The 14,314-nt window shown below is 33.4% G+C and overlaps 1 protein-coding gene across 1 annotated transcript in view; it reads left to right on the forward strand.

Annotated features, from left to right (window-relative positions):
* Positions 1 to 14,314, forward strand: part of para (paralytic) — a 100,010-nt gene that overhangs the window by 38,842 nt on the left and 46,854 nt on the right. Inside the window, exons 13-17 of the mRNA XM_067779276.1 lie at positions 1,897 to 1,959; positions 10,102 to 10,282; positions 10,339 to 10,529; positions 10,898 to 10,997; positions 11,059 to 11,127. Of these exons, the coding sequence (XP_067635377.1) occupies positions 1,897 to 1,959; positions 10,102 to 10,282; positions 10,339 to 10,529; positions 10,898 to 10,997; positions 11,059 to 11,127 (604 nt within the window). The remainder of the gene's footprint in view (positions 1 to 1,896; positions 1,960 to 10,101; positions 10,283 to 10,338; positions 10,530 to 10,897; positions 10,998 to 11,058; positions 11,128 to 14,314) is intronic.

Below are 14,314 nucleotides of genomic sequence, written 5' to 3' on the forward strand. Positions count from 1 at the left end.
ATTGTAATCAATTTAACTTAAATATTTGTTTGAAAAAAAAAATCTGAATGGCTTTTAATATTCAAATACAATAAAACTCAATTACAAGCAAAATCAATTTCGGTTCATCGCTTTTCAAGGTAGGTGATTTTCTTGTTGTTTAATTACTCATCAACCAACTTAGCTTAAACATAGACAAATACTCCAATTTGACAAGAAATGTATGAATAAATGTACATAAGTTTTTTTCTTCATACAAGCTGCTAAAGTTTTGCAAATCCTCCTTCCGGTAAATAAGATGAGAAAACTGAGAGCGCTATTTTCGAAAATTTTTTGTGATCGATTTAGCGCCGCATGTATAGCACTTAGTTTCGTCATTATTGTCATTATTTTCTTCCGGGGTCGGACAGGTTCTTTTTCTACGCTCCTTAGTACCCTTACGCGTACTATTCCACAGGTCCTCTTTGTATTCCTTCTTCTAACCGTACGGAAATTTTTATAACTGTAAACTCTAATAATCAATTCATTGCAAGAAGTCTGAAATACTTTAAATTGTATACCTGCCTTAGCCCAACTGGTATATTAACTTTGCTACATTATTTTTAAGTGCTTGAAAACAAAAAAAGAGGGATAGGTGATGCTGGGAAAATATCAGGATGATAAACTAACACGATTTAGCTATACACACAGTCAAGTCTTTGATTTTTTGGAATTCCTAAATAAAATTTTGTTTGCGGGTTTCTTTTCAAGTCTCTTTAATCATTTGCCGGTACTGATAGAATCGGAGCATTGGAATATATATATGGAATAATATGAATATTTATAAAACCGATTATTCTGATAATACGATTTTTCCAATTTCTCTCCCACATGTCAACAGCTAAAAACTTGAATTTTCCTATAAAGCCTCTGAATGAGTCGTGAAAAGGTCATCGTCGGTCAAATGTCAAACATTGGTCTTATAAACCCTGCAAAAAGTTTAGCAAATTTTTTTTCCTTGAGCGAAATTATAGCTTTTCTGTATTCTAGATCCATGATAAAATAATTTTTCATATGGGGGTTTTCGTAGTATCGATCTGAAGGAGCATCTGGAAAACTTCAGAAAAATAACTTATCTAATGTAATATAATTAACGAAATATATACACACATAAGTTTAGACGATAGATAAGCACACTAAACAAAGCACTTCCCTTATTCAACCTGAACCTTATCTCCCATCCCCTCCCCTGTTATAATTTTTTTTTTAACATAGCAATTTGTAAATTTAAATGTAGATATGTAATCAATATTTAAATTCCATTTTAAAAGCATTTCACTTTCAAAATTATGATTTTTTGTCTTAAGACAATTACGTAGTTCAGTAACATAATAACACAATGACTTCTCAATGCCTGCGTATGTAAATAGTTGTTAATTATGCCATCTAATAGAAATTTCATGATAATAAGCGCTAATTTAGTAGAGAATACTAAAATTTATAAATAAAGCCCCTTTATCTCTAATTTGTTTAAAATCTACTTATGCGCCCTTACAAGCCGATTTTCCCGCTTAAGGGCAGTTGGAATTTCTTAATTAATTACGTTCAACTAATCCAAAGTAGTTTTATTAAATTAAATTTTATTTATGTAACTTTCCCGTTTTAAGTTTGCTTCCGAGAAACCAAACCCGCTCAGAAATATGATAAATTTATTAGTACATACATTCCGAACATTACATAATTTATTTGATAATAATTTACAACAATCAAATGCACTTTTATATACAAACATAAATTTATTAATTACAATGAGTTTAAAAAAATGAAACTCGGAATATAGTACAATTGTATAGTTTCGCGATATGAATATTTTGATTTACTTATTTTTTCTATTTCTTCTTCTATATATATATTTATGCCCATACAAAAATAACATAGGCATCTTTATCCTTACCTGGTTCACCGTTTAACTTACGCAGGGGATCACGTAGTTCTCATAAGGTAAGCGCAATAGGCCAAACCTAGTACCAACAAGAGCTCATTAAAATGCATCTTATCAAATATTATCATACTTCATATTTATATATTAAATATAATTATACCTAATAACGGCATCCATATTGTATTTATATGTTCAATGCACGAATAACTACATATACATATACCACCCATTAAGCTATTGCTTGGTTTTCATTAGGCCAAAATGACTGACGTGAAAAACTGCTTCAAGCTGACTCACTGGTCATTTGAGATCAATGGCGTCTCCATTACGTGGTCTAAATTTTGTGTTCATTTATTTGACACCACGTTTCATTATTTTTCGTTGTTTCACACGCTGAGGCATTATTTATATTAACGACGCGACTTAAAAAATAATTGGCCTCCAAAGAGATTTTAGGCCGAGCTTTCTTTTCGTGCTCCTTTTAATTTATACTTCATATTGTCCTATGCCGATTCCGAGCGGCAGCTGCATGGAAAATGAGTTTGCAATGAGAAGTTTTTCATTCTGCTGCTTAGAAAAACTGTCTTCTAATTGAAAAAACTTGTTTCTAAAATTTTGACGTTGCTTTGCCCGGGGAGTGAATCCAGGATCTTCGGTGTGGTAGGCGGAGCACGCTACCACCACACCACAGCAGCCGCCATGGTAAACGAAAATAAATTGCCAACATGTTAGCAAATGAAATTTGAATGTCAAACCATACCATATTCCAGTCAAAACGGACGGCAAACGGATTTGACGTTGTATGACAAGCCAAGTTTGTGGTAAAATTTTACCTAGTGAAAACCAAGGATAGCGCACAAACCATAGTTGATTATGCATTTTTACACAGTTGTGTTTCATGTTAAAATATCAATCCAGCCGACCAGGTAGTGGGTGTTTTACAAAGATGTATCTCAAAATCGCAAAAATCATTAGAAAAAAGTACGTCAACAAATATTAAAAAAAAATTAACTAAAATAAAATGTTTCTTGTGATCAAACTATTTTATAGTTGATATTAGAGGAAAATTACAAAATTCGCACACAGCGATGATTACAGGACATGTTTTTGAATTTTACTTATTCAAATCCAACATTTATACTGGTGTTAAGGCAGACGTCTCTATTCACTCAGCCATATGTATGCCACGCTGTACGCTTTATTATTTGTCGCAAGAAAATCCAAGGTCACTAATCGAGTTCTGCTGAGCGAACCAAAAAATATTCCACACAATTTGCGTATAAAAGGAATAGCAAAAAAAAGCAATACTAGTGACAAATCGCGTCGTATAAAGCGGTGAAAGAAAGCGGTGAAAAATATGCGCATATTCTAAAATCTTTTTAAATTAGTTATACGCACTAAATATTTGTGAAAAATATACATAAAAACTCTAAAATTCAACTACAATTAGCGGACATAAATGTTCTGCAGTTATTTGATGCAAAAACATTGTAAACTACTTTTATAATAAATTTTGTATATGTGTAAAGAAGAATGGAGAAAAAATGTGACAAATGCAAAAGTAATATACGAGGAGAAGCGTCAAAAATTCGGTGTGAAGGGGTGTGTGGTAAATATTACCACCTAACAACAAAATGCTCAGGCTTGGATCAATACAGCGTCACCAAACTTGAGGAATGTGAGATGCTTAGGTTTATGTGTACTGACTGTGTGCAGTATGTACATAACGTTGATGACATCCTTAAAGATATGCAAATGGTGGTAAAGCAGAATGGACAACAATTAGCAGAGTATAGAAGTGAGTTTGATAATTCACTAAAGAAAAATGAGCGAGAGATTAAACAAGTACTTAAAGCAGTGGAAGTTGCATTTAGTGAAAGAATCAAAGCAATGCAAAAAGCTCAAGAGTCTTGCGAAAGAAGTGTGAAAGAAGTAAACAAAATCCGTGAAATAGCAGAAGGGTTCAAGCGAAGCAGTGAGCAAGTATGCGAAGAGTTAAAAAGCAATAAAAATGACAATAAGAAAATGATTGAAACAATTAATAATGAAAATAAAAAAATATGCACAGAAATAAAGAGAAACGGCAATGTTGAAGCCAAGGCATCGTATGCAGCTGTAACAAAAGCGTTGCCAGAGATTAGAAAAGTTGTTCCCTTAATAGTTAAGCCAAATACAAAGCAAGGTGCTGAAAAAACCAAAAATGATCTAAACTTGAATGTCGATCCAAAGGAGCTACAAATTACAAATATAGTAGCAAGACAAAGCGGTGTAGTGATTGTAGAGAGTGCAAATGACCATGATCGTGAGAAAATAAAAAATGCTATTGAGAACAGCCTCGGAAATAACTACAATGTGAAGATTCCTATGAAAGTGAAACCAACCGTATTGTAACTGGTATAAATTTCAAGTATGATAATGATGAGCTTACCCAGAGAATTAAACGTCAGAATAATTGTCTATCCGAAACAGACATAAAAATTGTCAAGCAATATGAAGTTAAAAAAAATGAGAAAATTTACTATAATGCCGTAATTGAAGTGGAGGTTGAAGCTTTTATGAATATACTAGCCGGAGAAAGGCTCAATGTAGGCTGGGAGCGGTGCAGAGTATATGATGCAGTGCAAGTACTATGTTGTTTCAAATGCAAAGGCTTTAATCACAAAGCCAGTGACTGCAAAGAAAAAGAAGTATGCACAAAATGCTTGGGTGAGCATAAATATGTGGTATGCAATAAAGAAGCAATAAATAAATGCATCAACTGCATCAGGGCAAATAAAGAATTAAATTTGGGACTGGACGAAAATCACGATTCCATGGACAGAATGTGTCCTGTGTATCAACAAAAGCTCATAGCAAGGAAGAGGAAGATTGGCTATTAGCAACCAACGAGGGAATCTGTAACCACAAAGCACAAGTCAAAAACTAAAACAGACCTGCGTAACAAAGTGCTCAACTTGGACTGTATATATCTTAATATTAATAGTATTACAGCAAATAAGCTAGAGCTGGAACATCTTATAGAAATAAAAAAACCCAGCATTGTTTTATGCGCGGAAACATGTACAACAGATAAAATCATGGATTCTGAGCTATGCATTTCCACATATAAATTCATCCGCTGCGATTCCCACAGTAGACATACAGGTGGTGTTCTAATGTATGTACATGAAAATTTACAATATAGCATAGTGTGTAATAAAGTTATTGACAGGAATGTGTGGTGCATTGTCATAAAACTTAAAAAATATGCGTTAAAATGGCAAATTGGTGTACTCTATCACTCACCAAATAGCAGTGATGCTGACTTCATGACATACTTAAACAATGTCATCAATGAACACCTCAGGGAATCTGACAACATTATAATAGTTGGAGATTTTAATATTAATATGAATATATCATCAACATACTCAAACCAGCTTATAAGTTTATTTGCACAAATGGCTATGGTACAAAGAATAAATTTCAACACAAGAATAACTGAGCACTCCTCTACGAAAATAGACTTACTCTTCAGCAATAATGAGCAAGTTAAAACTGAACATGTAAGTGGATATAAAATTTCCGATCATGAAACAATTCATTTCAAAGTACCAACAGCTAAATATTGCAAAATGAGAAAAGTTGCTACTGTCACCAACTGGGAGTACTATAGCGCAGAAAATCTTTTAAATCTGCTGCGAACGTGCGACTTTAGCTCTGTGTCTCATGTAGGAATAGAACGTAGAACTGAGATCCTGAACAATATTTTAACTGAAGCTATGCAAGCATTGACGTATGAGAAGAGGATCCAAATACAACTGAGGAATAAGTGGTATGATCGTGAGCTAAGGGAACTGCACAAAAGAAAATTTGAATTCTATAATACTGCTAGAAATACTGGCAACTGGGTGGATTATAATGGCATAAAAAAAGTATATAAAAAAACTGTTATGTATAAAAAGAAGAAATATATGGAAGATAAAGTGCTCGATAGTGCAGGAGACATGAAGCGGATGTGGAAGTCTTTAAAACATCTTGCTGAGCTCACCGATGACAGAAAGGTCGTTAGCAAAATAGTAATTAACGGTGAATGCCTCGAGAAGGAATACGATATAGCCAATGCCCTAAATAAATTTTTTGTACAGAGCATAGCTGAAATTAATGACAGCATTGAAATAATTCCAATTGCGGCAGAAACAAGTGTAAATAATGCAATTGAAACTTTTCAATTCACCGACGTAGAGTTAGATGATATAATGAACATTACTAAATCTTTTAGAAACAAATATGGTGGAAAAAAGCTTTTGTCGGAGGGGGTATTTAAAGATGCCATGATTTACATTGCTCACTTCTACAAAGATATAATAAATGAATCAATAAACAGTAGCATTGTTCCAAATTGCTGGAAAGTATCAACTATAGTACCTGCGGAAAAAGTCAAAAATACAGTAAGGCCAGAGGAACTGCGCCCAATTAATACGCTACCCGCAGATGAAAAAATTATGGAAACGGTGGTTAAAAATCAATTAGTGGCATATCTAGATAAAGACCAAATTATTATACCTGAACAATCTGGGTTTAGAAAAAGCCATTCTTGCGAAACCGCACTGAATATGGTTATTGCGGAATGGAAAGAGGATATAACTGATAAGAAAGTTGTGATCTCAGTCTTTTTAGACTTAAAACGTGCTTTTGAAACTGTGGATAGAGAGGAACTGCTGAATGTTATGTTTAATAATGGGATAAGAGGAAAATCCTTGGAATGGTTCAGAAGCTATTTGAGTAATAGAAAACAGAAGACGATAATTGGAAGTGCAGTTTCACCGGTTGCTGATGTACATATTGGGCTACCGCAAGGTTCAGTATTGGCACCGCTATTGTTTACAATATATATTAACGATATTAAAGAATGCTTGAAATATTGCAATATTCGACTATTTGCGGATGATGCATTGATAACCATTAGTGAAAGAAGTGCGGGCTTTGCGGTATCGAAAATGCAAGAAGACTTAGACTCCCTTTACAAATGGCTATGCCATAGAAAGTTGAAAGTGAACGTGGATAAAACCAAAAGTATGATATTTTGCAAAAATCAAAGCATTATGGGTGCCAATAACCTTAGCAATATTACTCTGAAGATAAGAAATGTTGAAATTCAGCAAGTAGACAAGATCAAATACCTAGGAGTCTGGATCGACAAAAACCTTAGATTTGGAGAACACATAAGTTATTTAGAAAACAAAATTGCAAAAAAAATTGGTTTTATGTACAGAACTTGTAAATATATTAGTCAACGACACAAATTATTAGTGTATCGATCAATTATTGAACCGCACTTTATCTATTGTCCAACAATCCTGCTGTTAGCAAATGACACACAAATAAAAAAACTGCAGATACAACAAAACAAGGCAATGCGATTAATTTTAAAATGTTCGCTTAGAACACCAAAAACTACAATGCTAAATATGTTAAACTGGCTCAGTGTAAAACAGTCGATATATTATTTCACATTGAAATTTATACATCATATGAAATTAGGAATAACACCGAATTATCTGAACGGGAGAATACATTTTAATCATGAAATACATAACTATGGAACTAGAAGCAGCGGAAATATAAGACTGCCTAGAGTAAGAACGGAGTTCGCTAAGAAGACTTTAGAATATATAGGTTATAAAATGTACAATGAATTACCAAATGCGATAAAAGACTGTGAAAATATTAATAAGTTTAAAGCACAATTATTTTTATACTGTAAGTCATTAAGCATGTAATGTATACAATTTATTTATATATATACATATATATATTTTTTTTTGTACCTTGAACTAGGTCTTAAAGACCGTAAATAAATAAATTATTATTATATTATAAATAACAAAGTGTGCAGCGGGGCATTCATATGGAATGGATGTTGAAGATTTCGGGTTCAAAACTCAGCTCCCGAAAAGCTAGTTCATGAAGACGTGAAAGTCAGAAGCATGTCCTAATAACCAACGCCGTGTGCAAATTTTGTAATCTAATATATAAAATTCTTCTGTCACGGTTTTAGAGGCTCAACTCCTCCGAAACGGCTGAACCGATTCTCATGAAATTTTGTGAGCATATTGGGTAGGTCTGAGAATCGGCCAACGTCTACCTTTTTTTCGCTACTTGCCTAGGGTCTTGAGATCAAAACGTGGACCCGGGTACCCCTAGAATGTGTTTACACAATATGGATATCAAATGAAAACTGTTGATGAGTGCTATAGTACAGGATAATTTTCATACAACAGGGAGGCTAGGGCTTCGAGATATAACCAAAAACGTGGACCCGGGTACCCCTAGAATGTGTTTATACAAAATGGATATCAAATGAAAGCTGTTATTGAGTGTTATAGTACAGGATCATTTTCATACAACTGGGAGGCTAGGGCTTCGAGATATAGCCAAAAACGTGGACCCGGGTACCCCTAGAATGTCTTTATACAATATGGATATCAAATGAAAGCTGTTATTGAGTGTTATAGTACAGGATAATTTTCATACAACTGGGAGGCTAGGGCTTCGAGATATAGCCAAAAACGTGGACCCGGGTACCCCTAGAATGTGTTTATACAATATGGATATCAAATGAAAGCTGTTATTGAGTGTTATAGTACAGGATAATTTTCATACAACCGGGAGGCTAGGGTCTCGAGATATAGCCCAAAACGTGGACCCGGGTACCCCTAGAATGTGTTTTTACATTACGGGTATCAAATTGAAGCTGTTGATGTATGCTTTAGTACAGAGTACGTTTTACACCGCTGGGTGACTACGGTCTCGAGATATAGGCCAAAACATGGACCCGGATACTCCTAGAATGTGTGTGTATTATGGATATCAAATAAAAGCTGTTGCTGAGAGCTCTAAAGTTCATTGTGATATTCGATTTAGTCGCATCAACCTGGCAAAACTAATAAATATGCATGCGAAGCCGAAATAAAGACAAGAATTAATAATACCCACATACCTATTTACATACGTCCTATTCGATTTGCCTGAAATTTCGTATATAAATTTGCCTATATTAGTATTTACGATGTTTTTTCCGGGAAGTATACCAGGGACGGACTGGGACTGGGATTAGTACTAGGACTGGGACTGAGACTGAGACTCGGAGTGGGACTGGGACTGAGACTCGGAATGGGACTGGAACAAAATACATACCACCCTCTGGGGCTGGCAATAAGAGATGAAGAAGAATGAGAAACACTTGAGAGAAGAGAAAAGAGAGAAGGAGACTGAGAAAGAGATAGAATGAGACGAAGATGGATATGAAGCGAAAAATACGGAGGGAGGAGTGAATAAAAAGATTAGGAAAAAGTGTAGAGGGGTAGGGCAGAGTTAGACGGAATGAGACGAAGATGGATATGAAGCGAAAAAGACGGAGGGAGGAGTGAATAAAAAGATTAGGAAAAAGTGTAGAGGGGTAGGGCAGAGTTAGACGGAAAAAGCTTATTAAAATGTATGCAGATAGGCCAAATTTAGGGCAGAACAACGTCTGCCGGGTCTACTAGTTTATCTATAATATCAATAACAAAAAAGTTGTATAAAGCGATATGAGAGAGGCTCTTACTTATTAAATACATACTATTTAATAATAATTTTATAATACCTTCTAGCATGATGGATACTGCACAACTCATAGGCATGAGGTACCAGATTTAAAGCTCATCTGAACATATTATCGGCAATAGTTTTTGTTTGACGTTTCCACCCCAGCTCGTAGTTGCTGAGCAATTTCTAGTAAAAAATCACGTGAAAACGAATCCTAAACGAGTATAGAAAAATGTTCGATTTTTATCGGAGAAAACAAGCAATTACGTTTACGATTATTTTTCTGGCTGGAAAGGATTTAAATAATATCCCTATTGAAAGGCTCAAATTTTAGGGGTACAATACACTATATCAGTTTGCATCGACACACATACAACACATAACAAAAAATATTTGTATAGATATCTTATTCTACCAGCTAACTTGCTGTTATGACAGTTTCAGTTTGTATTCTAATCATAAAATCTCATTTCAATAATTTTTTCGTTAATTTATATTCAGTCATATATGAAACTTAAAAAACATTTTCATTATCATTTTTTACGCAATCGTCATTCGTTGATTCTATTATTGCTATTATAAAAATTTAGATATTAATGAGTGATATTTGCAATTTTGTTTCATGTGTGTAGTACACAATTCGAAATGGGCGTGGTCGTTTCGGTATTCCGGGCAGTGATCGCAAACCGCTCGTACTGTCAACATATCAGGATGCACAGCAGCATTTACCATATGCAGATGACTCGAACGCAGTAACGCCTATGTCCGAAGAGAATGGCGCTATCATTGTACCAGTTTACTATGGCAATTTGGGTTAGTTTTGTTAAAAAAAAATCATATATATTTGTATATGTACATATTTATTTTAGGCTCAAGACATTCGTCATATACCTCGCATCAATCCAGAATCTCCTATACATCACATGGTGATCTATTAGGGGGTATGGTAGCAATGGGCATTAGCACAATGACCAAAGAAAGTAAATTAAGAAGTCGCAACACACGGAACCAATCAGTGGGAGCTTCAAATGGGACAAGTTTTGCCGATGCAAATCAAAAGGTACAACATCGAGACTACGTAAATACTTGCTCACATAAGAATATGGGTGTAATCGGAAATGATATATAACAAACAAAGAAACAAATTCAGAATTTTTACAATTCAAATCAAACGCTCACCTTGAGCTTGAAAAAACCGAAGCTTTGTTTATGATTTAATTTACACTGTCCCATAGTAAAAGTTCCGTACAAAAATTTCTGAATTTAATTTTTTTATTCCTTTTTTATGTGCTCTGTTCGGTCAAAAAATATGTATTTTTTCGGGCCACTTCCTTTATTTTAATTAATTGCATCCGAAATGCCCTTCAAATTTGGAACGCGAGGATTCTCATATGTACATAAATCATGACTAATATTTTCTTTTTGCAGGAAATGGGTTTTGAGTGTACCGACGAAGCCGGAAAGATAAAGCATAATGACAATCCTTTTATTGAGCCCGTCCAAACACAAACCGTGGTTGATATGAAAGGTTAGATAATTTAGTTGAAAAAATCTTGAGGACTTTAACTATTTACTTAATAAAATTGCAGATGTTATGGTCTTAAACGACATTATAGAGCAAGCCGCGGGTCGGCATAGTCGTGCAAGTGATCGCGGTGGTAAGAAAATCATAATAAATTTAATTTTTTTGTCTACTTTTTTGACAATAACTTTTTATTTTACCTCTTTATTTTCATTTAACTTAACTTTTGAATGTAAATAATATTAATGATTTCGTTAACTAAAAACTAATTGGTATGCCTAATTTTTAATGTCAGTGTATATATGTATATGTGTGTGTTCCATTGTGAGTTTTTATTGCGTAATTAAAATTCCATGATTCGACTGTGTAAATATAGGCATACATACATACATAGAAATTTTTGCCAATGAAATTTTGCAAGGCTTCTTTGATATGTATTTCTACACGCTATAAATCTACATCTTCCAACATGGTAATGTTCCTACGAGAAAGGCGTATGTATAAACAAATATATTCTGGTAGCAGAGCTAAAGATGAAATACTAATTCAGATTTCGTAGTTGTTGTTGTTGCTTTAGCGATAAGGATACTCCCCGAAGGCCTTGGGCTGTCAATACCTTCAATGAATTTGGTATTTTAGTTGCCTTTTACGACAGGCATACCTACCACGGGTATGTTCTAAGCCCCCTAACCCGCTGAGGTATTCAGATCTCATCGCTTTGTATACGAAGTCATTTACCCGGTTTAAATGCAACGCTGTGATTTATATTTTAATGCTCTTGGTGGACATGCAGAAATTGTGACGTAGAGATGCCTAAATGGTAAAAAATGTGAACCTAAGTGTTAAACCATTCCATATCCCTTTCGTTCTTCCGTAAATCTTTCCACTTTGGTTCTTACTTCTCCCGCTCTTGCACTTATCCAAATATAACTCTCAAAATTGCCTCTATCTTATCCTTATGTTTTTCTTACTCTTCTTGTTAGTCTCTTTTCCTAATTTTTCCAAATTATTACCGTTATTCTTACTTTTACTCTTTCTCTAGTTCCCTTTTCTTTTCTCACTTCCCTCCAACTTCCTCTAATTTCCCTTCCTCATTTCCTCTTTTTTGTTTGCTCTTTTCAAATGTAGAGATATATCGACCTTGACTTTTTCCGCAATTGCATCAGTAAAGAAGTAAAATAATAAAAAAGTAGCAAAAATTTTCCCTCTTGACCAGATTATGAGGGCTGTCAAATTTTTGTTGTTGACTTTACTTGTCTGGTTCATTCCTCAATTAAAATTTGAGTTGCGTTTTCAACCAACAATCGACAATTTAGGAAAGCGAATTGAGTGTAGAAGTATTTCAGCTGTAGATCTCGATTCAGGATAGAAAGTTCTGCATGTAAAAAAATGTTTCTCCGACTAAATCATCAATACAAAAATATTCATTCAACAATCTTTCAAAGTAAGAAACACTTGAAGATAACTCAAAACTACACCTTTCCCATATATGTATGTATGTTCTTGTTCAGATTATGCATTTTATATATAGAAACATCGTTTTAAATATTGAGGGTTTATGAAGTGAATTCTTATTTATTTATTTACATATACTTACCTATAAATTTGTTCACCTGTATTGTATTTACAAAATTATCATGTATTTACAAAATTACGTTGGCTTTGTTGCAATTACGTAAAATGTCTTCCAAATTATTATGCTTTAAATTCTAAGAATTTTTCCAGCGATAAAAGAGCACTCAAAAAGGATAATTAGCGACACATAACCTCAAATAAAATAACCCAAAAAAACATTTTGCTTCCTTTAAGTGATAATAGGCATGCCATTTTTGATTTTCCTTTTGTGATTACAATACAAAACACAACTGAAGATGACTGGTAATGATAGATCCTTAAGATTAAGCTTATAACAATTTTAAAAATATATGCGTATTGGTGTTAGGTATAAGAATAAATTTTCTAAATGAGAATATAGCGGAAAAGGGCTGCTTCTCCATCTTTGGGAATGGTCCTTGATTTTTCTATCGCCTGAAAAGATTTATAGTAAGCACTATGCGCGGAAAATATAAGAAATAGAGAAAATTTGTTTGAATTTGAAGCTTCTTGAACCAGAGGCCTAACTCAAAATCATTTGCATTTGTACCCAATATACTACTGCCTCAACTTTTGTGAACATTAATGTCTAAACTGCTTTAAGTTTTACTCTTCGAATTACAAGCAAAATATTGTGTGTACTTTCTTTTCGGAACAGTCCTTATTTGGAGTCGTTTAAAGATTTTACTATATACCTATTTAAAACAATAACGTGACAGTGGGTTGCTGCTTCTTTTAATGCTAAAAATACTTTTTAAAAATTTCAACGTCTTACCATATAATTTACACTTCAAATAGAATGCGTCCAGTTATTATCAACAACTTCCAACAACAATAGACACAATTATCGCGATTTTAATTTTAGTCTGGAAATTTTAACTTTGAAATTACAGCCACAAAAAGTTTGTTTCTGTCCTATCAAATTTAGTGAAAAGTAACAATCTTCAAGTAGATGTGCTGATTTTTGATAAATTTTGAATTTCAATGCAATGCAGCTAGGTATATTTATGGGTAAGTCCTGTCAAATAAACACAAAGGTGACAAAACTTTATCCACCCTATACACATGATCATTGCCGAAAGAGCATACCAATTTTATATAATCTTTATATGTTCTGGCCAATAGAGCTATAGATTAATAAAAATATCGAATATAGAAACTTTGTAGGTGATGGATCAATTATAAACCCAGAATTTTTTTTTTTTCATGTTTATGTTATCAAAATTTATTGTTAAGATTGTTTTGTTATATGTTTTGTTGTTTTTTTTTTTCTTAACAGCCATCTGTTTTATTTAAACAAACTTTTTTTTTACCAATTTATTAATATAAATCCTAACTATATGACTTCTTTGACTCGTCCATTTTATCTACTACGGTGACGCTTCCCGCTTTTGAAAAATTAACCAACACAACGAAACACGCATTTTTATGAAAGAAGTTGAAACAATTCTAGATAAATTAGAAACACTGGCCAATTTCTTCTCACCAAGCATAAATAATTTTAAATGTGACAAAGAAGATTTTTTTTTACTTCTTTGTTTGACATTATTATATCTAAATGCACTTAGAACAATTTTAGTACAAAAATAAATATATATGTATCTACTTTGTTGCCACAATTGTTTTTGTTTTTCTTTAGTTGAACGCATGATGACAAAAAAAAATATGAAATGCGCGGTCATCAATAAATTTGTTTTATTTGTTTATTTTATTATTTGTATTGCCCATAA

This window comes from Eurosta solidaginis, chromosome 4, assembly GCF_040869045.1.
Source record: "Eurosta solidaginis isolate ZX-2024a chromosome 4, ASM4086904v1, whole genome shotgun sequence".
Classification (NCBI taxonomy): Eukaryota; Metazoa; Arthropoda; class Insecta; order Diptera; family Tephritidae; genus Eurosta; species Eurosta solidaginis.